The following is a 26,626-nucleotide window of genomic DNA, read 5'->3' as shown; positions in this document are numbered from 1 at the left end:
AAAATAATCTGTTTTTCCAAATAAAATGACATGATTCTTGCAGTTGTAATCCAGTTTTACAGTAGGCCATAAAACTGTCTGAAATGACTAAATTGCTTTGCTCAGATTTTCAGCAATGTGAATACAACCTCGTTGTAGTAGGGGCAGTTTGTGGACTCCTTCATTGATGTATACTTCTTCTCCTCTCCAATTTCCACACAAACCACAGGATCCATGTTCAAACCAACCAACTGACGGGCCTCGATTACTGTAACACTGATCTGAAAGACATTTTAATAGGGATATTATAAAAACTTAAATAAATTAAAAATAAAACATACAGGATATAAAACTGAGCTGGTGTGTCTTAGATGCAGATTAAGACTGAAGAGGCTGTATTAACGTGGGTGTGGAATGTGTTACGCTTTTATTACTGTAGAGGGCTAATTAGTCAAGTTTGCTTTAGGGAATCAAATGACAAATGAGCTACAGTATTCTATTGGATCACATATTCATAAAGTACACATCTGTGGCTGGACAAATAAACAAAGCCAAACTTAATCAAGAGAAGGAAAATCATAATATTTGTCATTTTAGTTTTAGCTCTTAAGTCCAAAGCCATCTAATTCAGATTTGCACAGTTCTAATGAACTACCAAATTGCACTCTCCCTCTCTTATTTTCCTTACATTGGTTTGGTCTTTATTACATTTCAAAGTTAGATTTTTATGAAACACATTTAAGCAAATAAACTACTCTCCACAAAGTAACAGAAGCTGGATTCCAGAAGAATGCAGACAATAATACTGCTTATTGCTGCAGGGATGTATTCTGCAAGCGGATCCCAAAAGTTAATGTAAGAGAAAGACAGAAAGCAAAGAGTTTCCAACCTCCAACAAAATATGAACTGTTAGAGATAAAGAAATTTTTTAACAAGACCTAAAAACACTTACAGAGCACACATGGGATATATGGATTTCTTGCTTTTAAAGGAATTATACAATGCCAGTACTGAAACGAATTTGCAGTTCAACTTCTCAACACAACAGCCATGCAGAGGACAATTAGTAAGTAAGCATCAAAGGCTTCTCTGAAACACTGAAGCTCAAAGCCAATGTTGTTTATTTGGGATGGCTATGTAAATCCAGCGCTTTGAGCAGAGCTACTTAAGGATAAATGCCACTAATTTAACACGTCTGGTTGGCAATTCAAGGCCTGGAGTTATTGTCTTTGGGAATGTGGGAATGTGATTGAGCTCCCCTTCCTTTCTCTGTGTTCTTTCGTCTCTCTTCATACCTGATAATCCACAGGACGCCCTGAACTGGGCTCCATCTTAATGTCAGGCTTTGATCTGAAAAGCAAAATGTGAAGATCAAACTTCATAAAACACATTTAAACTAGGACTGTCAATTGATTAGTCATTTTACTCAAATGAATTAGATGAAATATTAAATCAGGTATCTGTTGTGGATAAAATAAAATAAAAAATAAAATACCAACATGGATACTTTAAACTCAATAAACTGCTCTTACTCCTCAATATAAAAATAAAATAAAATAAAAAAACAAGCACTCAGAAAAAGAAATACAGAAAGTTTTCTTCCCTGTGACCTTTTCAAAGGATGTGAACAGATAAACTTCAAAATGTGATGGTGTACTGCTTTAAAAATACACCATGTGTGCATGAGATATGTGACCTTTTGTTGGAGACATTAGTGGTAACTGCAGTCACAGAGGCCAGTGAGATGGTATCATGGTCGACCCCACCGCCCAGACGCATGACCTTTCGATCCAGATCTTCTGCATCCAAAATGGCAGAATCATCTGCACACAAGAGCACCGGTGAGTTGATATTGCATTTGAATTTTATGATTATTTTTTCTTTCCTATTCACATCCAATGTAAAATCTCCTGAAGCAAAACCAGTGGAGAACCAGTACAAGAAGTACAAGAAGTTCAAAAGTACAATTAAGGTTAAGTTACTATAATGTGCTTTCAGCACTAAATTGATCCAAAATGCAGACACAAAATGCAGTAAGCTAAAAACCATTGCAGTTTGTTTGTTCTCAACAAATAAATAAATACAATTACCTGTCTAGTGAAACCAGCTCTCTAATGATCAGCAATATTTACCTCCTTTTTTGTGGTCATCTTTAGAGACGCGTGTCTTGCCCAGTTTCATGGCTGAAAACACACCTTTCCCTGTCCTATAATATAAAACAAACAATTAGGTGGGTATGAATGTGGAAAAAAGTGGAATAAATATTTGCACTTGTGATTCAATTTTAAATCATCTCTACTTCTGGGCCTCCCAAACACTGAATAATTTATACCAGTTTAAACTCAGAAATATGATTATGTTACATAGATATTGTATAAAAAGCAGTGAACCATCCGGATACATTCAATGATAAAATAAATTATTAATACATTAGGCTTACACATAGGTAGTGCAAAGGATAGATATTCTAGTATAAGAATGATTCCCATATACAAATGTTTGATCTATAGGTCAAGCACGGCAGGTTTCCCATGATGGAAAATTTCTGTGATATTTATCACTCAGACCAGACACTCGTTTCAACAGCGAGACCCTACTCACAATAGCCCCAGTGGTGTCCAATAACTCTGCACTGATATTATGGTGATTAGATATCAGTTCACCTACAAAGGCCTGATGATGTCACAGGCCGGCTGGACAAATAACGGTCCTTAATTATTCAACAAGATGGGCACAGTTCTCCAATTAGCTGTGATCTGTGGATATAGATACTTTGTCAGGACAAGATGAAAGATTTCCAGATCGTTTTGTTCCTTTATTTCCTTTGAGCATTTTAAACAGAGAGAAAATGTGCAGTATCAAGATCACACTGACATCACATAATTTGGATGTATGACATAAACCACCTGTCAAGAAAGTACTGATTATGCAAATGCAGATAGTTTTTTCAAAAACGACAAATATTATTCTGTAATTTAGTCTTTTTTTGCATCTCAGTTTATGATGGAAGCATACCCTCTAAAATCTGTTTCTTTGAATCACTGCCATTATCTTAAAGTAACACTGAAGTGAAAGTCTTTAGAGCTTGTTTTTTAAGCTTCTATTCATTAATAGAAATGAATAAAGATCAGAAGGTTTTTTTTTTTTTCAGAAGTCCAGCAATACACAAGGTGAACGATTCAGGAGTCAAACACCCCTCATACTCAGTCAAACATAAAAGAAACACACATATATATATATATATATATATATATATATATATATATATATATATATATATATATATATATATATATATATATATATAATATATCTTCTTCTTTATTCATGCATAAAGTGATGTATATACACACACATTTAACACAAGCAACACAAGTTAAATTAAGCTTTGAAAAAACAAAGAAACAAACATTTCTTATTAAGCAAGTTTAGTTTAACAAGTTTATGAATTGCACAACAGAACAAACTCACTCACATATACAGGATACTCACCACACTCTGACACCCACCAAACACTAACCAATAGAGAAATCTGTGTGCTTAGCCACTCAGGGTAGAAAATAAGGTATTCCTGACTAGTGTACTATATGTCCATTTTCAGTTGCTAGTCCAGATCCAAGCAAAACACACAGGCAAAGAGACACTTCTTAGATTAAACGGGACATCCACAATAAGGGAGAACTTGAGATGATGACCAGGTATGAGTGAAAAGAAACAGGAGAGTGTGACCTCACACACACACATAGACACATAATAATACACACCCACATTCACTCACTCTCACTCTCTTACAGATGTGTCTGATATAATTACCTATATTAAAAAAGTTAAAAAAATTATAAATCTAAGAAATGTTTCTTGAGGAGCAATTATGCAAATTAGAATGATTTCTGAAGAATCAATTGACACTGAAAACTGATTGAGTGATGAAAATTCAACTTTGCCATCACAGGAATTAATTACAAATAATTGTAATAATATTTCACAACAGTACTGTTTGTGCTGTATGTATTCATTTATTTATTTTTAATTAAAAATAAATACAGCATTTGTGAACATAAGAGCCTTCCTTCAAAACCATTAAAACATCTTACCGACCCCAAATGTTTGAATGGTAGTATAAGTAATAGTATATATATATTTACAAATGTACTATGCTTATCAGATTATGCAAATAAACTGTAACTATAAAAGGTTATTAACCTCAACAATGTCCTTTTTTTGTGGGATCACCACAAAAAACTCAAATAAAAATATAATAAAAATATAACATAAATATATTAAAATATACATTATAACTTTCACTTGGACATCACCTATGATTAGAGTGGACAAAATCAAGAAGAAAAGACTGGATTGTATCTAGACATGATAAGGTAACCTAACACTAATTAGATGATTTTTAGAGCGTGATGAGACCAGCTCTGTTTAATCAGAGGCTTCACTTCAGCAGTCAAGGAGAAATAGGCAACCCACAGATAGGAAATTGCAAAGAAAACAATGGCGGTTCTGCAGTTCTTTGGGATTTCTTGGAGCTAATTTTGTGCCACGTGAAATAGCCTGACAGTTGGTCTACCTGTTTACACTGTATGAAGGCCAGACTTTCAGCACTAACTTGTTAAGTCTAGATGCTGTAGGGTGTTCAGTAAATCATCAGTCTGATGGACAGCGTTGCTACAGAGAACAAAGCCAGATTCTCAGATTACGCTCTGAGCTGAGCTCCTTATGCCTAGGAGAAGGACATTTGTGGACACTGTCAATCAATGAAGCACTTGAGATAAACCAATAACATTTAATTCATTAATTCATATACTCAATCTCAGTCTATCTACAGTGTATTGAATGGACCATCTGATGTTTCCTTAAAAAGTGAAACTTTTGCAAAAAGGCAATCCCACTTTAATAAAGAGTGTAATACTCTCAGTTTACTGAAGAGTTACCTTTGCATTTAATTTAGTGTGTGGGGGTGAGATCAAATGATATTTTAGATATTATGAGTGATGATGCTAACTGGTATGCACAAAAAAGTCACTGATCCAAACCAATTATTCTAAACCCTGTTTAAGAATTATGACCTGTACCTGTAACATAATACAAACAATACAACAACTGTCAACACAATATGAAAAGAGAAAAACATGACACCTGTGAGAGAAATGTGAAAGGCACTTCATTTGTATTTGCTTGAGGCATTCAGACATGATGGAATATGAACACATAAATATATTCAAATCCTTAAATGTGGCATACTGTAGTATGTCAAGACTACACAAAAAGTTAGAGTAAGACTTAACATAAATATTGTTCAAAAGTCAGTAAGATTTTGTCCTGCGTTTGAGTCTTTTATGCTCACCAAGGCTCCAATTATTTGATCAAAAATACAGTTAAACATTAATATTATGAAAAATTATTAGATTTAATTCAAAATAACATTTTTTAATTTATTTTAATATATTTAATATATTTCATTCATCTTCAGTGTCACATGATTCTTTAGAAATCATTCTAATATACTGAATTATATATATATATATATACATATATATATATATATATATATATATATATATCAAAGTTAAAAACATTTTGCTGCTTTATATTTTTGTGGAACACAATAAATTTGCTTGGAGGATTATTTAATGAATAGAAAGTTTAAAATAACAGCATTTATTTGAAAAAGAAATCTTTTGTAACATTATAAATATATTTACTGTCACTTTTGAACAGTAGTGTAAGCATATGCACCACTTTAATTAATTTATAAATTTTAAAGATCCCTTCTGCACCTCAGAAAAAATTTAAAAAAAAACAAACAAATCCACCTCTCTCTCAACAACAACAACAGCTTGATGTGATTTTTTTGTCATTTCCTCTAATTATGCATGTATGCGATCATGTCTCCTTACTATAATACACAACACATTACAGCTAAATCAGGTAAATATCATCTTAACCAGGCTTAAAAGACTTATTTGGTAAGAAATAGGGCACCGGCATGCAAAAACAGAGAAGATCTTTCACATTGATTAAAAGTATATCACAGGCCATTCCTCAACCATGACATGGAATACATGCACATCAGAGATAACTGGGATGCATTGAAAAGCATAAAGCAGTGTATCAATTGTGTATCCCTCAAGTGCTTGGGAGAACTTGGTGTCTGAGGCTAGTTTCTCTAGCCAAAAAACTGAGCTAAAACAGAAACTCAAAGCACATTCTTTGTCAAATCACTGATCAGAATAAAGTTGTGTGGTAACATACAGTAGCATAGTATTAACAACATTGTTTTTCCCTCTGGGTCACTCTAAAATTATAAATATATATAGATCAGCTGCTTCAAATTTAAATAGTTTAACAGTTTAAACACTATTCAGCAGAGGCATGCATACTCTGAAGTGTTTGCTTTAATATGAGTCTCCTTTGTATATTCTGTCATGTTTTTTTACTGCAATGCGTAAATGAATAAGCACATTTCTGTTTCATTAATATGACTCTCTATTAAAGTAATGAATTATTAAACAATGAGCGCCTTTGAGCTTTTGTGCCCTAGTTTCTAAAGTGAATGTGGGGGTTCAGTGTGACAGTTTTATGCAAGGAGGATGAGAGAAGAACAAAAGAATGAAGCGACTGAGGCTGAACATTAGACTTCAGCAAAGACAGCGAACTGAACCACTAGAGTAATGCAACAGCTCTGAAGTGACAAACATCCCTGTGCAAATCCCTTTATTCTGTAAAGTTTCATTTGACTGCAAGCTTTGGCCTGTCACTGCACCAGGCTCAAGAGAATAACGCTCCTGCTCTCATGATTAAGCTTACCTTACAAACAGCAGGCTAAAACAATGAATCTGATCAGAACTGGCAATTCCATCAGCTTAAACCAACCTAAGGTGGATAGCTAGTCTTAGATGATTTAAACAATTTATCTAGTCTTCAAGCTGGCATTAGGTTTTGCTATTCAGCCAGTCAGCCTATCCAGACAAAAATTCCCCGAAACCCCTCTACAACCATAAAAAAGGACCAGCATAAATAGCTGAGCTAAGCTGGGTGACCAGTGATTACCTCAGGCCTGATTAAACTGTTTTTCCCCCAGCAGGGTGGTAATTTCTGCTTTACTAAACATGAAAGCACCTCTTCTAATGCGGCAATGATGCAATGTCCTTTATACTGTATGATAATGATGCTGCACACAAAAGGCCTATAGAAGCTGGATGGTCCAATTGAGGTATCAAAAGCTTTGTCAAGCTGGTTCAGTGATGCAGGTGCTTTTTGAGGAGCTCTTCAAATAACATATAAAAGAAAATGAACAAAACCCTTGTAAAATTCTGAAAAATATAGGGCTTTAGATATATCATACATTTACAAGTGCAATAATAATGCAAATCCATCACAACCATTTAAATCTAGCCTTGGATACAAGCCACATACCAAGTCCAATACTGTGAAAAGGAAACAGGATTTACCTGGATTTTGGCATTAATTAAACTGATCATTAAGCTGATACCATCTTCAACTAAGTCACAACAGACACAGTCTTCGTAAACAAAAGTGAGAGTCCAATCAATGAGACAGAACTGGAGATATTGGTCAGGGCAGCCTTGCAATTCACAGGATACATTGCCTAATGCAAAATAAAATATACTATCATCAGTCAGTGTTTCTTGCGAATAATAAAATGTTTTTTTTATTAGGCATTCTATTTCCTGCAACTGTCCATGGACACTGGACTGTTACACACAGAATATCTGAGTATGGAAAGCATAGTTTCAGTGTAAGTTCAATAGGTAGATTCATGACTCTATAGGGAAAGAAACAAAGAGAAAAGCTAGAAAGAGATAAAGCAGAAAGATCGAAGAGAGAGAGGTGGAGATGAGAGAGGGATCTTAGTCATTAGAGAGGACTAAGAATGAGGTTCAAGTGAGGACAGTGGGATACATTATTAAAATGCCAATGTCAAGTAACCTAAAAACTGTGGAAACCTTTTTTTTAATTACTTATAACAATTAACATGACAACACAAGTTTAAAATAACTTTTAAGTGTCTAAATGAAATATCTTTAAAGATAACTGTTCAGTTTTCAGACTGTTCCAGACATGTATAAGTAGATACAAAAATACATACATTTTGTAATTAATATTAATTCTTCAAAGTGTTAAAGATGCTAATTAGTATGAAATGCAAAGTAGCAGTAAAGCCAGACTCTTAAAATGATTTACAGTTCATAACTAGGAAGAAACTTATAAAAAAAAAAAAAATAAAAAAATTCAAAAAATATCAACAACTTCTAAAAAAAAACTAGCAAACTTTTTGTGTGAGCTCTAAAGTCATCTACAAAGCATGAAAGACAGTGGTCTGTGCTCACTCCTTCTGGTTAGAAAAAGAAAATATGTTGTATAAGGTCTCCAAATGTACTGTATTGCTTGCTTGCTAGTGTGCAGAAAGGAATGGAGAAAAGAAACTGAAACTTTTCTGGTGTGTATGTGTGTGTTTGTTTGTTTGTCTGACTTAGGAGCTGTCATCTATCCCAACTATGCAATGCATAATAAACTATCATATCATATCCTATTTATTCAGACCTGAATGACTCCTCCTGTCTTCTCCGCTCCCTGTCTCTTCTCATTTACTCAGTTAATTAATGCTAAATTAACATATGCTAAAGTTGCTTTATCAATAATAGTTCTCTAACAAGAAATGATCCTGTGTTAAGATAAGGCCCATATCCAGAGGCAACATGAACAGAATAGCATATAGATAAATTGTCTCAAACTAGGATCTTCACTTTATATTATGAGTGTGAATCCTGAGTGAACAGTGAAGACATAAGAAGTCACAATAATACGGAAAATTGGAAGTTTAAATGAAATAGATTGTCTTCATAGAGATTTACTTGAACCAAAAAGAGCGTAAGCAAGCAAAGGTAATCAGAACAGATAAACAGCTCAAAAAAATAAATAAAATAAAATAAAAAAAAAACCAACATCAGTCTAAAACAAACACAGATTTAAAGGAATACTTGAATTCCAGAAATAACTATATGATTCATTGGTTGAATACTTGCTAAATGAAATGGGGCTTTCAAAAAAAATTCAAAACCACCTACAAATCTCTTGTGGCTGCTTTAATTTACCCAGTAGTAACTATAAAGACTTTCCCGATATAGATTTTTCTAGCAGTAATCATCAATATGCATCGGTATGTAAACACATCCACACAGAAACACTAATGGTGCCCACGCACAAACCATGATGGAGCACGCTTGTGTCTGTGTATGGTTATAGTCTATAGATCAGTGGACCTGTGGAGACTGGAAAGCTTAGTGGAAAACAGTGCATCGCACACATTCCAGTCATCCATGTCTTCATTACTCAGCAAAAATGTCCTAATAATAATAAGCTAATAAGATTATGTGTTGATACGAATAGTTAGATTACTTCTTTTATATAGGTCAGCTGTATTTGATTTTATTTTATTTTTCTGTATATACTGCTGTATACACAGTTATGTAAACATATGTAACACCATGGTCTTGTTAAGCACGACATTGCGTTCCTTGGCATGTCTCTATACTCACTTGACTTAACTTGACAAATATAATAAAAAGGAAAGAATACTTAATCTAATTTCCTCCACATTATTTTCTTCATCTCTATTATTATCACAGAATTATCTGTGCCACTCCATACAGAGGGAGATGATGAGGGTGATTGCTTTAACTGAGGCTGGCTAAAATGATAAACTTACTTGCGGAATGTGGGAATGCCGTGGATAGATCGTCCAGGTGATGTCCCGGAGCTCTGGCTGCGTCCAGAGAGTAGACTGTCTGTTTCAAACTGGAAAGTTCCATCACAGTCATCTGGAATATCAAGGAATTCACCATCGCTCCACACCTTTACACTCCCATCCATGGTCTGATATTTGATCTCTATGGAAATACTTGTCTGAAATACAAAATGATAAATAAAAAACAGAATAATTTAAATTAATTATACATATTTGTGTCAAAAAATTAATATGCACAGTACATTTTTATTTCATTATTTAACTTGTCTTCAAGTGGACTACTGAATAAAATAAACGTTTATTATCTCTTATTGAAAAACCTGAAATATACATATGTCTAATTGCACATTTTATATAAATTGTGTTCTGCACAAAACTGAAATGAATTACTAAGTAAACCCAAATTAGTTCACAAGTTTAACAAGCAAATAAGACTCTAGTATTATCCTGACAAAGCTGAAGAGAGGTAGAACAATAAGGTTTAGGGTTAGGTGTTAGAGTTAAGTGTTAGGGTTAGGGTCATGCTAACCCATGTGGCAGTATCAGTCTGGCAGCATCAGTTACCCTTTCCTTCTCATGTTTACAAACTCATTAGAAGGAAAAAGGAACAATTTAGCCTTAGTCCAACTTATCCCTGTCAACTGCCCAATGGTCACTTCTCCCAAGGGCATATGTCATTCAAAAGGGGGAACCTGAGACCTGCTGCAAATTTACTGAGATATAGCCCCTGCTTTAATTAACCAAGACAAATTTCAAGCTCAACAAAAAAAGTCAAGTTGTAAAAAAGTTTTGAGTGGACTGAGGGTGGGCAGATAATGTTTTCAGTTTAAAGCAAATAATTATTGGTAGATCAAAATTTAACACATTTAGGCATATGAAAATAATGAATAATAATCCACTTAGCTTAAAAAAGTTTTAAAGGAGCAATGACCAAACTATTTTGTTGGTAAGATCTTGGCTGAAAATGCAGCAGATAAACAATCAAAGGTGTCTTAATGGAGAAAATAATTTTAATTTTAACACCTCCACCTAAACCGAGATTTTTTTTTTTTTACCAATGAAATTAATTAATCCTAACACAGATGAGCAGGACCCATACAGAAATCAACCTGCACATGATGGTGGATAACACAGAAAAAATAAATAAAACTGAACAGTCCTCTATAGCCTCCGAGTAAACGTAACCATGACAACAACATTTTTGTGCAAGTTTTGCAAAAACAGACCCCTGTGGTGAAATATGTGAATGGATGTTTTTGTGAGTGGGTGTGTTATATGAAAAAAGAGCATTTCTGATCTGTCAGACCAGAACATAAACATGCACACACACACACATTGCCTGCGATCCTCGCATCTCACCCGTATGGCTGTGTTATTGTCGTCAATAAGAGTGTCAGACACCTCCAAGTGACCCTCCTCCACCACCTTCTGCAGAACCATGCGGAAAGTGCCAATTAATTGCAAACACAAAAACATCAGTCAGACAGCTGTGTTAAACAACAGTCTAACACTTCCCTTCACTCACTTTGGTCCGGCCCAATGTGCACTGAACTTAAAAGGGTGGTTTGGGCACAGTGAGGGAGACACACTGTGACAACTACAAAGACAATGAAAAATAGCAACACTGTGAGAAACACACTCACATACACACATATCATGAACTTCAAAAACAATATCTTTATGGATTTTTTATATCTATTTTTAAACTTTATAAATTTACTGCTACTGCTATTAGTAGTCAGCCATGATTCATTTAACTATTGTTTAAAGTTGGTAATATTTTTGAAAGCTGCATTTATTTGATCAAAAATACAGCAAAAACAGTGATATTGTGAAATATTATTCAATTTAAAATATCTTCCCTATTTTCCTTCAGAAATCATTCTAATATGCTGATTTAGTGCTCAAGAAAATCCCACTTGAAAATGGTTATGCTGTTTAATATTTTGTGGAAGCTGTAATACATTTTTCCAGGATTCTTTGATAAATAGAAAGTTAAATATATCATCTTTTATTTTAAGGAAATCTTTTGTGAACAATTTAAAAGTAATTACAAGTAATTTCTGTTTTGAACAATTTATTTTGTCTTTGCTAAATAAAAGTATTAATTTCTCTCTCACACACACACACACACACACACACACACACACAATGTTTACAAGATTATTATTATTATTATTATTTTTCAAAAGCATTATTAATATATTTTTAGTTAGGAAACATTCTTTAACAGCATTAGTTATAGAAAATTATTTGGAAAATACTACTAAATTGCTTGTCCTGATAAAAAAATACATTTATTAAATTACCCTATTTTATTGTTAAATCAATACTGAATGCTGTCCCCTCTATGAATCATGTAGATATTTTTCAAAAAAAGTTTAATTTCTTTATAACAAGAAGAAAGCTGCTTTTTGCATGCTTTTTACGTAACCACAATGTCTGTCATGAGCCACAGACACAAGACACATCAAGACATAAGAAGATCAACAAACACATGGGCGATAGTGATGTGTCTTTGTTCTGATTGTTAACTCAAATCTTTATGAAAACTGAGGCAGTGAACCAAAGCAGTCAGAAGCTCTGGACTGACCAATTAAATGCCACATGTAGTTAGCATACACACACTCTCTCTAGTCTATTTACTGCATCACTGTCAGGAAGAGAAAGAAAGGCGGGTATATGAAGTCAATAAATATGATGAGAAAACACATTAAACCACTTTAAACCGCTAACAGTTTTAGCACCTGCCTCTAAGGTACAGCTGTATTCGAATGTGAATTGACACACTCAGCACCATTGTTCATTCAGAACGACTCGATAAAGGAAAAAAAGACCATTGTGACTGATATGTGCCCAGTTCAGTGGTGAAATAATAACTTTTTGACTGTCATTGAACTGCATGCATCCACGGGTGAATAATTCACTGATCCTGGATCAGGTTCTGGCTCTCGATCAACTTTTCTAAAGACCCCACATATATTATTGATCCCCTGAACAAACAACAGACAATTGACTCTCATCTGCTCCATAATTGACTGCGTCCTGCCTTGTCAAGTCACTAGTCTAGTTGTAGCGGTCAGAACTGGAGAATTCACAACCATAAATATCCATATTTACAAATAGGGTTGGGAACCGAAAACCTGTTTTTTGAAAAGAACCGGAACCGTGAGCAATTTCTAAGTTTCGGTTCCAAAAACAGTTCTGGTGCAACACGTGACTAAGTGCTGTGAGTAGCCTTGCGCCGGCGTTTCTTGTAAAGGATGTCACAATCCAAATAACAGAACTGCCACCCTGCCTCTTTAATTACTGAGCACATTGTTTCCAAATGATGCACACTTCACAGATGCTTTGTGTCTTTAACTGCCGAACACATCGTTTTCCACGACTGTACGAGCACTCGAGCCTTTGATAACTGTGCACGTCATTTTGTCTGACTGTACATGTACTGGCAGCGCGCAGCACCTGCCGCCACTAAATTTGTCCCATATTGTCATTAATATACATACTGACTTCAACTTGGACCACTAAATAAATAAACAGCTATAGATAATTAAGTATCATTTCAAGACAATTCAATATACAGGTGGAAAAATGTGAAAACCACTCACTGCATCACACCATCTCCTGACTGCAATATTATTTGTAAAATAGGGCTTTATGGAGTGTGTGTTTATGGTGATGGTTATAAGAATAACAGTTTACATTTCATCAATTTAGGGAAATGAACAAGTGTCTTAGCCCTCAAGGGACTATTTGGCCAACCAGCTTATTCCTGCTTGAAAAGCAAAATGTTACTGATAGTGTAAAATCATCAACTTTGAAGCACATGCTGATTAATGGAGTAGTACTACTCAACATTACTTACTACCTTCCAGCAACACTACATTCAATGAAGGTAAAATAGTACAAAAACATAATAGTTCATTTAAATGGAACCAGAATCGGAACCGGAAAATTTCTAACTATACCCAACCCTACTTATGAAAATCCGTATACTGTAATATATGTTGAATTTTGACTTTGCCAACCTTTATATTAAGTTGACAGTAAGCAATAAACAGTATTGAGCATTGAGTAGTTGAGTATTGTGCTTTTTTCCTTACCACTATTTTTTAAATAGTTGTTTAATAATGATTTTAATGGAACCGGAACCAGAACCGGAAAATTTCTAACAATTTCCAACCCTATTTACAAAGGTAATGTCAAAACAAAACAAAACATGTTTTTCATGCATTACCCAACTACCAGTTTTTCCCAAATTGCTTTCCCACATTTTTACCACACTAATTTCCTACAGTATACTGAAACCATATGACACTGTCAAGTTGACTTCTGATGATCTGATATGCGTTCTAAATGATAATTGTTACCAGTTTTGAGACTTTTTACTACTTTACTGTTTTTAATATTATCTTTACTGTTATTGTGAAGGCCATAACCACCACAGACATTGAGTAAGATCATGAGCCTTTCTTCAGTTGAAAACAGGAAAAAATAGCTCACAGCAGAGACATTCTGTATCTAATACCAAGGAACTGCCGAGAAGGAGTTTTCACTTTGTTAGCGAGTAATATAAGTGGCCGTGTTGGAGACAGAATTTGAAGCTTTTCTGCATATTCGCTGTAGTTGTCTTCAGTAGCAGATCCTGATGTAGAGCAGCAGTGCTCTCTCCTGCACAGCACTCTCATCCAGGGATATCACTAATTTAAATGCATGAAAATGCAGCCCAACTTCTGATATACATCCACTGACATAAAGCATTACATGACATTGGATTTAAACCCAGGCTTACTTCTAACCTAACTCCCTACTACTTTTTAAAATATGGTGAGTATTTAAAACATACAAACACTTCTGCTAAAAAGTTTGGGGTTCTGTGAGATGTTTAAATGTCTCTCATCTTTGAATGTCTCTCTATCTCTTTGTCTTCATTTGATTGAAAATACAGAAAATAATTTTTACAACTTAAAATAATGTTTTCAATTTTAAGATATTTTAAAATGTAACTTATTCCTGTGATGGCAAAGCTGAATTTTCACCAGCCATTACTTCAGTCTTCAGTGTCACAAGATCTTTCAGAAATCATTCTTATATGCTAATTTGGTGCTTTCTTCTCATATTGACTTTAATTGCAGGATGGCATCCTATTAATGCCTTTGCAGAAATCTACAGTGTCACCACCTGGTGGTCAGTTGTTCATGAAATAACAACAGCAATGCTGAATGAATCTTCCCAAGGCTAGGAAATCTTCATCTCTAATGTATAACCTTTAAGTTTTGCATAAAGAAGATAGAGTTTTTCTGAGCTACACATCGGTCTCACACCTGGTGTTTTGTCCCGACCTACTGAGTTTGCAAAGTTCAGGATATCACATGGTGTTTGTCGATACAGTCAGCTACAGTACGTAATGCATATGATGGATAGAAATTACATCTGTAAATAACAAACAAATAGCTAATCAGCTGCATGGTTGACATATGTCACGGTGGCATGTGAATTATTCAGCAGATGCTTTTCATATACATTGTGATCTATTCACAGGTGTCACTGAGACCACAATAGATGTGAACTCAAAACAATGCCTAAGATAACACAAAACAAAGTGCTGACCATTGATTGCACACCATAATTAAATTAACTTAGTAGTCGTGGTAGATTTTTCTACTGGCGCCCATGCACGACAGCTGTTGATTTACTTAGTCACGTCCATGTACTGTAGCAAGACCTGTTGAAATGGAACTGACTTAGATTGGAAGAGACATCAGACTTGCTCACAAGCAAGAGCAACAGAGAATCTGTTAACAACACTGCAACCTAACATCTCAGCTCAATCTAGAATCTGATGTAGTCTAGAGAAATGTCAGGAGGTTAACCATATTGTACTGTATATAGACCTACACAAACTGATGTCTGCATCAGCAGGAGTGTCACACTCCTGCTGATGTAAATTCAGGACACAGAATTTACACAGTGGATGGAAACACACCATAGCACTTCTTCAGAGACTGAATACTGACAGATACAGGTACAGAAAAAAAAGGAGCACTGCATTCCATCAACAAGTTTCTAGAAAATACTGTAACCTCTATCCTGTGTCTGCTCTCTCATTCAGTGTAAATTAAAATTTACATTACAATAAAAGTAATAAACTATAAATTAAAATGGCTTTAATACTGCCACAAGTAAATATTACAACATTATAATAATATTAAAACACCTTAAAATTTATTTATTTATAAACCTGAAGAAACATTCAAAACATTGTTTTAAAAATTATTTTTAAAATCTAAAAATTCAAAATAAATACAAACTGTATGTTGCAGGGAAGGAGAGATAAACACTTTACTTAAATAAAAAAACAAATATATGAAATATATGAAATACTGTACAATCAATATTTACAGCACAATACCTGCAGTAGGATGGCCTCACCCCTGCTGTTATCATGTGTAATAATATCTCAAAATACCAGAGAGTCAAATTGTCTACACACGCTATTAGACTGTCAAAACAACATGATTATGGAAACCAGCATCACAAAGAGTTCAGCAATTATGAGTTATGAGGTCCTATAAGGTCAGATGGAAATAACAAAGACTTGCTGCAAAACAAACAAGCTTTAGTTTGTCTGAGAGAAAATATTTAAATAACCATTGTTTGGAGACCACAGGTTGAAGCAACGAATGTTAATTACTAGAGTTAAATGGAAATGTATTTAGGATTTGTTTATAGCCTTGTTTCACTCAATTAAGACTGTTATAATTCTTATATATGTCTTGGTTATATTGTATTTTCTAAACATAGCCTCTGAAATATATAGAGATGTGTGTCAATAAACACTTTTTTAGATGATCTGATCTTGCTTAGCAAATTAATTGAATTTTCATACCTGTTAGTGAAGACTTTGCTGTAATTAAACACTTGGATCTCCAGCATCTCATTGCCATCCACTTTACTCCCAATTGGCCAACGGAAGGCCTGGAAAACAAATCAAACAAAGACAAAAATCAATCCGTTTAAACAGATTGTAGATCTTTCATGCTAATTATTCTCATTGTATTGGAATAATATAAAATCCAAAAGTGCTCTAGCACCACACTGCACTATTAGACTATAATTTCTTATTATATCAAACCAAAACAAGCCAATTATCAGAATCATTATTGGCATTCCAATAAAACCATAATCTGAATTAAAGGGTTACTCAACCGCAAAATGAAAATGTTGTCATTAATCACTTACTCCCATGTCGTTCCAAACCCGTAAAAGCTTTGTTCATCTTCGGAGCACTATTTAAGATATTTTGGATGAAAACAGGGAGGCTTGAGACTGTTCCATAGACTGCCAAATAAATAACAGTGTCAAGGTCCAGGAAAGTATGAAAAGCATCGTCAAGAGTAGTCCATCTGCCATCAGTGATTCAACCATAACGTTATGAAGCGACGAGAATACTTTTTTTACACGAAGAAAACAAAAATAACGACTTTATTCAACAATTCCTCTCCTCTGTGTATCTCCAAATCAGCGTAGCGCCATTTTGACAATTCTGAACAGTACGCAGGCAGCGTACGCTCTCCTGCGCCAGAAGTGCTGCACCGATGCACTGTTTGCTTTCAAACCAAAGTGTAAATACATGTAAAAAACGTATCCCAAATATATTGAACTGTGTTCCAAAGACGAACAAAGCTTTTACAGGTTTGGAACGACATGGGGGTAAGTGAATAATGACAATTTTCATTTTGGGATGGAGTATCCCTTTAAAAAGGAAATATTCTGCAGGAAATCATTAAGGACACAACAGGAAATCAGCAGCTGAATGTTATTGATACTGTGCCATGCTTGGGGATCTACAGAAGCTTGTTTATGCCTCAGACTCAGAGTACAATATAAAAAAGGTAATAGTAAGTGAGATAAAGTTTAAAATAACACATAGACATATTGTGAGATATAAAGTTGGAATTGTGAAATGTTTTTTTTTTTCACTCCAAGGTAGAAACCGGCAGATTTGATAATTTTCACATCTATAAACAGTTAATTAAAATGGTGCTTTTTATATTATTAATGTACCTCTTTTGTCTATTATGACCACGTTTCAATCTAAATACACTAGTCACTTGCCATTCACTTGTCGTTAACTTCCCAAACTTTATTATGGATTTCAGTGTGAATGTTATATAGGATACTGAAAGATGACCCACTTGCATTCCCTTTTAAACTAATTGTTGCAATCTATGACACTGCAGGAGTCTTTTCTGGCACTGGGGCTCTTAACAGTGGGATGATGCACTAGCTTTCTTCTGATCCCAGAACATGGGACTCCCATCTGGCACACTGATCTATACAGACAAACGGGCTGCCCTGAGGGCTGTTTCACTGCGATTATGGAGAACAGCGGTACTCCACTACCAGGCTGTGGGCCCACAATGTTTCTTGCCAAATGAATCAGTGCAGCGCTGACACTGGCCAGGATGCTCTGACTAGGGAAATGAGATTTGTTGTTGTATGGTTAGAAAGTCGCCAAGGCCATGTGCAGGTAAATGCGGTTGTCACTTGTCCTGTTTTGGACAGTTAGGTTATTTAAGGAGTGACAGCCGTAATCAACAGGCAAATTAAGTCTTGAAAAATTCAAGAAGTGATAATGATGTGTCTATAGAACTGACTACCCATAGTTGTTAATTGTGCTATTAAAAGCTTATCAGAGATGTTTGATTCTCTTCTCCTAGTATGGTGTAAACAAATCACATGGAAAAGAAGAAATGAGATCCCCCACCCCCGTTTCCTGTTGCCTGTTTCCTTCTCTTTTTAAAAAGCAAACAGACAGTAACTCTGTAACAAAAGGCAGGTTGAAAAAATATAAAAATAAATACAACATAATTAAGGCCACTAGTTTCATCTGTATGCAGAAATGATTCAATGAACCAGGGCAAATGGAGAATAATTATATCTAAAATTGAACTCCGGTCTAAACGGAAATTGCACTATGTGTACATTTTAACCTCAGGAAATATTGTGTGAAAAGAAGACTTACATCCAACTGTGCATAAAGACACACATATAGTATATTTCACCTAAAATAATTTAAAGCTCCCTGTCAATGTGCTATGCAAATGAGGCTTACACAAGGAAATAACATATTTAACGTTATTTAAAAAAATAGTGAAACTTAACGAAAAAAATCTTAATCAAAAAAATGGTAACACGGAAGGGTTTTAAAAGGAGTCATATGGCATGTATGGAAACTGTGAAGTAATGTCGAATATGAAAGGCTGAAGGGAGGATGTGTGCAAGATTTATTAGAGGTCTCAAACCACCTCCATTTGCTCAAGTGCAAATGGAGGTGGTTTAAGACCTCTAATAAATCTGCACAGACTCTAGCACAGAGAGGAGCCGCTGATAGAGTACTGCAGGACTTGTGCACTTTGCTTAGCTTCATTGTCTGAGCCAAATACCCACGGGGTAAAGTCCAGCCAAGCAGAGAGAACTTTCCCCTCAAATCCCCCAGCTCCAGTGCAGAATCTATATTCACTCCCACAGACATTGTTAAATATGAGGAAGAATAAGCAATAGGACATGGAGCTGCTCCTTAGAGTGAAAGGAATAACTGGCAGTGACAGATCTTTTAAATCTCCTGTGTATGTTTGGCCTTTAGTACATTTATCAGAAAGCTTGGGGTGAGAGGCGTTACTGTGAGTATGGGCAAGAATTACGAAAATGAAGAGTTGACACAGGGCTCATCTCTTTAACCTGGTTAATATTTAGATGAGATATTTAACCATACTTCAAATGGTCTGATAGGATGTTATAGCTCACCACAATTATAAATGAATAGAGATGCAAAATACATAGTAGGACTGTAATCTGCTGATATTAGAGAATTGTTTCATTTTTCACTATCTGTGGATATTGGATATTTAATTGTGCTCATTTCCAATATGTTTATAATCAGAATACCTTTGCCATAATTTAATGTTTACTTAAAAATTAATCTTTAAAAACACTAATAATATAATAACACTGTTAAACGTAATCTTCAGCAAATCTTATCTTCATACTGTACATTATAATGTTGTGATGCCTAATGCATTTGTAGCATTTCAAATGTTTGCTTTTAATTTTTAGCTTTATTTTTCAGTTATTTGGATAAAACAGTACAGATTCGATTTTAATACTGACATTTTTCAGTTTTTAACCATAACATGAAAATATTGACAAAGCAAAATATGGTGCATTCCTATTAATGAACAATCAAAATAATGTGTGAAAATGTAAATAGCTGTGCATAATTGGCACCAATAATTACAGACAATATTATTTACAAGGAACCTGTGTCAAGTTGCAACAAATCCTTTACAATAATTAATAATACCCTTACAAATGCTGCCAGCCATGTGAAGAGAACAAATTAGAAGGAATTACAGTGACTGTGACCAGAGATGAAAATCAGATGAGGGATATTTCTGAATTATGTTCGTGGATGATAAAGCTACTGGTTAAAAAAAATAATTTGCAGCTCAGAGATTTTTAAGAAGTTATTTGTAAGAAGGCTGCATTCATCAACACAAAGATGTAACGCCATAGCTCACAGTTCCCCACCATGATTAATTAACCCAGGAAATAAAAATTAATTGGACTACAATAGCATGACATATTCTCTCACATAATGTTCAAAGCATAAGCTTCACCACATTTTTTTAAGATGCATGGTTAAAATGGGAAATATGGTAAGAAAAACTTCAAACGATGATTAAGAAAATGATTGCAATGTGTAAAGTCACATGACTTGACAAGACTCAAGCTCATATAATTCTACATAAAAGTGTAACCTCAAAGAAATGCCTGAAATGCAGTCAGATTATTTGACAATTACTTCCCAAAGTGTATACACAAAACCTTGAAGAAATAAGTTCAGGACAGGTTATGGAATAATCCTGAATAATCCTGTTTGAAGCATTTTTTCTGTCCATGAAAAAAAGACTTGTCTTCCCATCCTGGTGACAGTACAGATAACTCTGAGAAACAGAGTTCATTCTCAATCTTTCCTCATCCCACATTTTTTTTTTCTTCTCTTGGATACACTACAGACTCTAAACCAGAGAAACATGTAACAAATGCATTTTTCATAGGATCTGAACCCCAAATATTTATATTATGCAGTGTTTATATTGTGAATAGACTCATAATAAACTATAAATAATATATATAATGTATTATATATAATAATGTATAATAATGTAATACGTTTAAATTATTTTAGGATTTTATCTATTTATAATATCAAAGCTTTCATTAAGAAAAAAAATTGTCCATTTCAATGCACAAAACAATTAGCCTAGCAACAAGATGAACACAGAAACGCTTTTGTGTTCAAAAAATATTTACAACTTTATAAACTTTAAGCTCTAGATTCCGTTAACTGTCGTACGCATATTAACGAGAGAGTGGCATCCAGCGGAAGACGTAGGAGGTAGGCAAACACGACAAACACGGAAGTGAAAAACGTGGATGATCACAAATTAGCAGTACAAAATGAGGATTTGTAAAGAAAAATGTTGGGGGATTTCGATATAAGCCAAGAGGACACTGGTTTTCCATTGCTGTAAACAAAACTTGTTTCTCGCGAGACTAGTATATTCTCACCGGAGCTTATACTACGCCTATGTCCTACGTCATCCGCTGGATGCCAGTCTCTCGTGAACGTGTGTATAACAGTTAGCAGAAGCTAGAGATTGAGGTTTATAAAGTTGTAAATATTAATATTTTTCTTACACAAACACATCGCTTTGCTTCAGAAGGCCTTTATTAACTCATAGGCGTGTGATATGGCTGTATATCAGCACGCTGTGATTACCCACAGCCACATCACAGCCGTGCTGATATACAGCCATATCACACGCCTATGAGTTAATAAAGGCCATATTGCACTACTACTTAAGTGATATTGCTCATATATATATATATATATATATATATATATATATATATATATATATATATATATATATATATATATATATATATATAAACCTTTAATATCCATGGAACCTTTCCATTTCACAAAAGGTTCTATATAGTGGGAAAAGGGCCTTTAGATTTTTTAAATGTTCTTCACACTAAGAAAAAATGGTTATTTTAAGAACTGTTCACTGTTCACTGAAAGGTTCTTTGGGGTACCCAGAATGGTTCTTTCATGGCATAATTGTGAAAAACCCCTTTTGGAATCTTTGTTTTTAAGAGTTTATGTTCTTGTTTTCTCTACTTTGCACAGTCACTCAAAGCAGACAGTTTCCTTCACTTGAAAACGTGCACCCTGGTTTTAACACCAACCTCAGTCCTATTTTACCTACTTACATTTAATTTCTCCCACCAATGGCTCTCCTCCCCCTCTTACATAAACTGTGAATAGATGAGCTCTCTGCTGATGGTGAAGACGTGAGATGATTTGAGCTCCAAGAAACTAAGAGCCTCCTCACCATTTAAACGCAAGGAGAGTGAATTATTAAATGGCAAAGGATCACAAGTTTTGACATGTCATATCTCCCTCCCCCTCACTTCTTCTCTCTCTTTTTGTCTGTGATTCAGATAATGGAAAGATGCATGAACATTTAACAATTTCAGCTAAATCAATGCCTCACTATTAGGTACAAAATGCGCACTGGTCCTGACATAAAACCGCCTCTCTAATCAGCCTGCTCAGTCAAGCCCCCTGGTGTTTTTCTTTCTCGCTTCCACTATTCTTTCTCCTCTGCTCCTACATGTTTATCTGTCTCCTTCCCACAGACTATACATTTTAGTTGCTTCTTCTCCTTTATTTTTCTTGTTTCTTGCTATTTGAGCTATCTTGATTTCTCAGCTTTTATGTTCATATTTATCTTCCAAGCTCTGTAATATTTCATACTGCCACATGAAGTCTCTTCCTGACATTAATCCAGCGAGTTAAAGCACTTCTTATTTCAGAATCTCAACTCTCAGGAACATTTCAGTTAATTAAGCTTATTAAAAACAGATTGTTTTGATTTACCGCAGTAATCTGGGATGATTTAATGAGACCATTACTTCTGCACTCTTCCCTTTCTACACCATATGGCCTCACATTGTGTGATTTCTCCTGCACCACCTCAAACATCTCACATTCTGCAGACTTCTCTAGGTGACCTTACTTTACTTCTGAGTCACAGCAAGCTCATATCTTCCATTTTCTTTTGGCATTAAATCTCTCAAGCATCATTAGAAAATGAGACGTGTTTTTACATGCCTGTATGTTGTTTTACAAATTCTAAAGACAGGGGACAGTAATGTTAGACTCTACCAGAAGCCTGAAGCATAGTAGTATGCAGATTGTGTATTGTATGGCAATAACGTAGTTACATGCAAAATGCTAGCCTGTTGTTGAATGATCTTAAAACAAGTCACCAGAACTTTTGTTCATTTATTTGTCTATGATCTGAATCCACACCTACCTAGAAGATTATTTTACATCAATGGTTCTCAACTGGTACAAAACCCAACATTGTTCTGATTGGGTCACAGATAGCAGGGAAAAACTATGTTAAATGCAAATAACTAATTAAAATGCATATAACCACATAATTGTGTATATATAGCATAGAATAATAAATAAGCTTTTGAATTTGACATTTGATATTATTTTGGTACTTGCCACTTGATGTCCAATGTAAAATGTGGGTCCTAAAGCAAAATTAGTTGAGAATCTTACTGCTCAATAAATGCAGGTGCACTTTAAAACAACTAATTAATTTGGCACCTTTTCGTTAGTGATCTGAACTGAATGATTGTTTCTGTGCACAAATTTGTTCACACTCCAAATTAAAAACACAACATCTAATGTGAAATGTCAGCGAGAATCATGTGGCTGAAAACTGTTGGAACAGAAAGAATAATTAGACTGATGAAGAGGAGAAATTGGTGCAATTTGATGCTTCATTGGGCCATTTAGGAGAATGATCATATCAGGTAAGATCTGCAGGTCATGATGAGACAATTCCACATTAACATAATGAGAAAGCAACTCTTATTTCTTCACTGAGACACTGATGCAGTGTGATAGGCATAGCTGAAGTTTTGTGATGGGCATGTGAACTAGTGGGGGCTAGCTTTGCATGTTTCAGCAATAACAAGCACCAGCAGAGAGTGTTTGATTAAACAGTTAAATGCATGGGAGAGTAATAGGGCGGGGGAAATTCTGTTTGTCAGTCTTCGGATGTAAACATCCTAAAAAGCATATGCATGCATTAATACAAACAGCAGCAGTGGTGCTTTAATAATATCTTCATGATCTCTTGCAGGCACATTTTTTAATACAAAAAAGGATTTGGGACAAGCATTCATTTTTTAAACATACTTTTATTGCCTTTGGTTATATGATGTATTCCTGTACTACTATGTCATCACTTCAAGTATTCACTCATTAGCATTCATAGAAAATGCACTTCACTAGGACCGTATTTTAGTCCTGGTACAGTACATAGTGTTTCCCAGCATTTATTGTTTTATCCACCCCCACAGCCCCATCAGAGAGGCTTAAGTATCCTTTCTTTAAAATAAAACCTCAAATATGTTCCTTCACTTACATTAAAGAAGTTAGAAGAAACTATGAAGAAGAAATGGGAGAAACTGAGCTTGTTTGTCTTCTACAAGGGCCAATCAGAAACTTTCTTTGGAAGACCAAACAACAAATTCATTTATTTAGTTTATTTAATAAAATCCAGATGGCATGTTTATACCATCTACCAATACGTCTACATTGGTAGAATGTAAATAGCATGAAAGCTCATTAACAAACATGAAATATCTCCACCAAAGCGAATATATTGCCATTTTTACAAATTTTAATGCTGAGTTATGATTTACAGGTTAAAGGTAGTGTCACAAGACTACCAAAGTGAAGTCAAAATCTTTCCAAACACTCCTTAAAAGTTGTTTAAGGACTACCTGGGGTTCACGATCCCCTGGTTGAGAATAACGGTTTTAGACATTACAAGATTGCAAAGAAATTCCCTGCCACAAAGGGTTCAAGTCTTTCTTCATCAGTCACTCCATTTTTTATATCTCCCACTAAAATGCTAAAATACAAGCAACAAAATCAAAATCTGTACATACTGTATCTGAACTGGATATTCTACCCACTGAAGTTTCATTAACCACAGGATGTGCCTTAACCAGCGCGAGCGACTAACGTTCACATCAGCAGCAACTAACAACAGAGTTTCTTGCTGGACTCCTGCAGATAAATTCAATGTTTTAACAAGCACTCCTACAATTTTGCACATAGCTGCAGCAAGTGTCTACTTTGAACCTCGTCTGTCCATCACAGTCAACACCAGGTTGCAGGCCTGAAGCAGCGTGCAACAGTGCTGCAATAATAAGCCATAATAACACACAGTATCAAAAAGTTATTTATATTACAGATTGTGTGAAGAAAATGCAGCATTTTACTATGAAAGCAGGACATATCTGGTTAAATTATGTGCAAATTATGTATATTTTGTCTTTGTCAGTGTCTGTGAGCTTGTTGAAGATAAAATAATAATTGCTCATGCATAAACAATATCTGGGTCCATTCTGATTCAAATGAATAGTCTACTTGAGTGTACAATGAGTACAGCCGGCAATAGCCCTGAAAGATGCTGGGCTGCTGAGTTTAGTTGTTCTAGTGGTAAGAGATAGTAAGACTGTTAGAAAACAAGTGGTGGGATACATGACCGAATGAGAGAAGCAGAACTTCAGAACAAATATGTTAGTAGAGACATAGGGAATATTTACTTAAAAAACAGTCAACCCAAATATTAAAATACTGTAATCATTTACTCACCCTCATGTTTTTCAACCCCATAAGACATTTGCACCTTCAAAAAACATATATTAATGAAACCTGACAGACTTCTGTCCCAGCATTGACAAACTACACAACCAAAACTTAAACAAAAAGTACAATAAAATATTGCATTAAGCAATGGTTCTAGAATAACACGAGGGTGAAATATTATGACAATTTACATTTTTGGGTGAACTATCCTTTCGAACCTGATTATGAATGTGCATACTTCTTGCTATAAAGTAAGCAAAAAGCAGAATGTCACATTAGTAGAATATGACATACTGTGAAAGTATGGGAATTTTGAAGCAGCTTGAGAATGAACTGAGATTTAATGCTGCCTGTATTATGCAATTTGAATTATGCAAAACAGGTAACAGCACAAACATGGACCTGCACAATATGTGCTGAATGCAATTTATGCAGCACAAAAACCCATCTTGTTAGTCGATTCTATGTTGTGCAGATGCAGCAAATTAATATGGAATCTTGCATGTAGATACCAGTTTTGGCTATTTAACAATGCAAAGCATGCTCGTCTAATCATTGTGTCTGAATATATACCCAGTTATACTGCTCTATGATCGTCATTGATCTTGAAATGATGAACAAAATCTGTCATGGTCAACAGAAAATGTACACAAACATCTCTTTTAAATAAACTCTGTTTACTTTCTGTTTATGTCCTGTTTTGGGTAAATGTCAGTGTTAGGTACAGTACACTAAAACTCACATTACTTCTGATGAATATGAAACCTGATCGTGCCTACCTGACAAACCTGAATGAAAAACAATGCTGGTGCCAAACACAAACATGCTTTTAAATAAAACAGAAAACAGAAAGTGAGAGAGACAGCATGTCCTACAGGAGTGTTGTCTGAACTGTCTTGTGGGGTTTGGTATAAGATCTGTGATGTAATCATAAGTGGCGAGTGGCTTCAGTAGATTTGAAGTGTGTACAGACCCTCTTTAACCACCCAGTAATGATTAAACTATTACCACAAAAGTATGAGTGAGGGATTGAAAGGAAATGA

At 34.8% G+C, this 26,626-nt stretch overlaps 1 protein-coding gene across 1 annotated transcript in view; it reads right to left on the bottom strand.

Annotated features, from left to right (window-relative positions):
- LOC109112642 (otoferlin) overlaps positions 1-26,626 on the bottom strand; it is a 56,044-nt gene that overhangs the window by 26,336 nt on the left and 3,082 nt on the right. Inside the window, exons 3-9 of the mRNA XM_042777850.1 lie at positions 16,648-16,738; positions 11,117-11,214; positions 9,719-9,915; positions 2,112-2,185; positions 1,676-1,802; positions 1,275-1,329; positions 129-260 (exon numbers count right to left, since the gene is read on the bottom strand). Of these exons, the coding sequence (XP_042633784.1) occupies positions 129-260; positions 1,275-1,329; positions 1,676-1,802; positions 2,112-2,185; positions 9,719-9,915; positions 11,117-11,214; positions 16,648-16,738 (774 nt within the window). The remainder of the gene's footprint in view (positions 1-128; positions 261-1,274; positions 1,330-1,675; positions 1,803-2,111; positions 2,186-9,718; positions 9,916-11,116; positions 11,215-16,647; positions 16,739-26,626) is intronic.

Source organism: Cyprinus carpio, chromosome A20 (genome assembly GCF_018340385.1).
Source record: "Cyprinus carpio isolate SPL01 chromosome A20, ASM1834038v1, whole genome shotgun sequence".
Lineage (NCBI taxonomy): Eukaryota > Metazoa > Chordata > Actinopteri > Cypriniformes > Cyprinidae > Cyprinus > Cyprinus carpio.
Note: the sequence above shows the minus strand (reverse complement) of the source record. Positions and strands in the feature narration are given on the sequence as shown.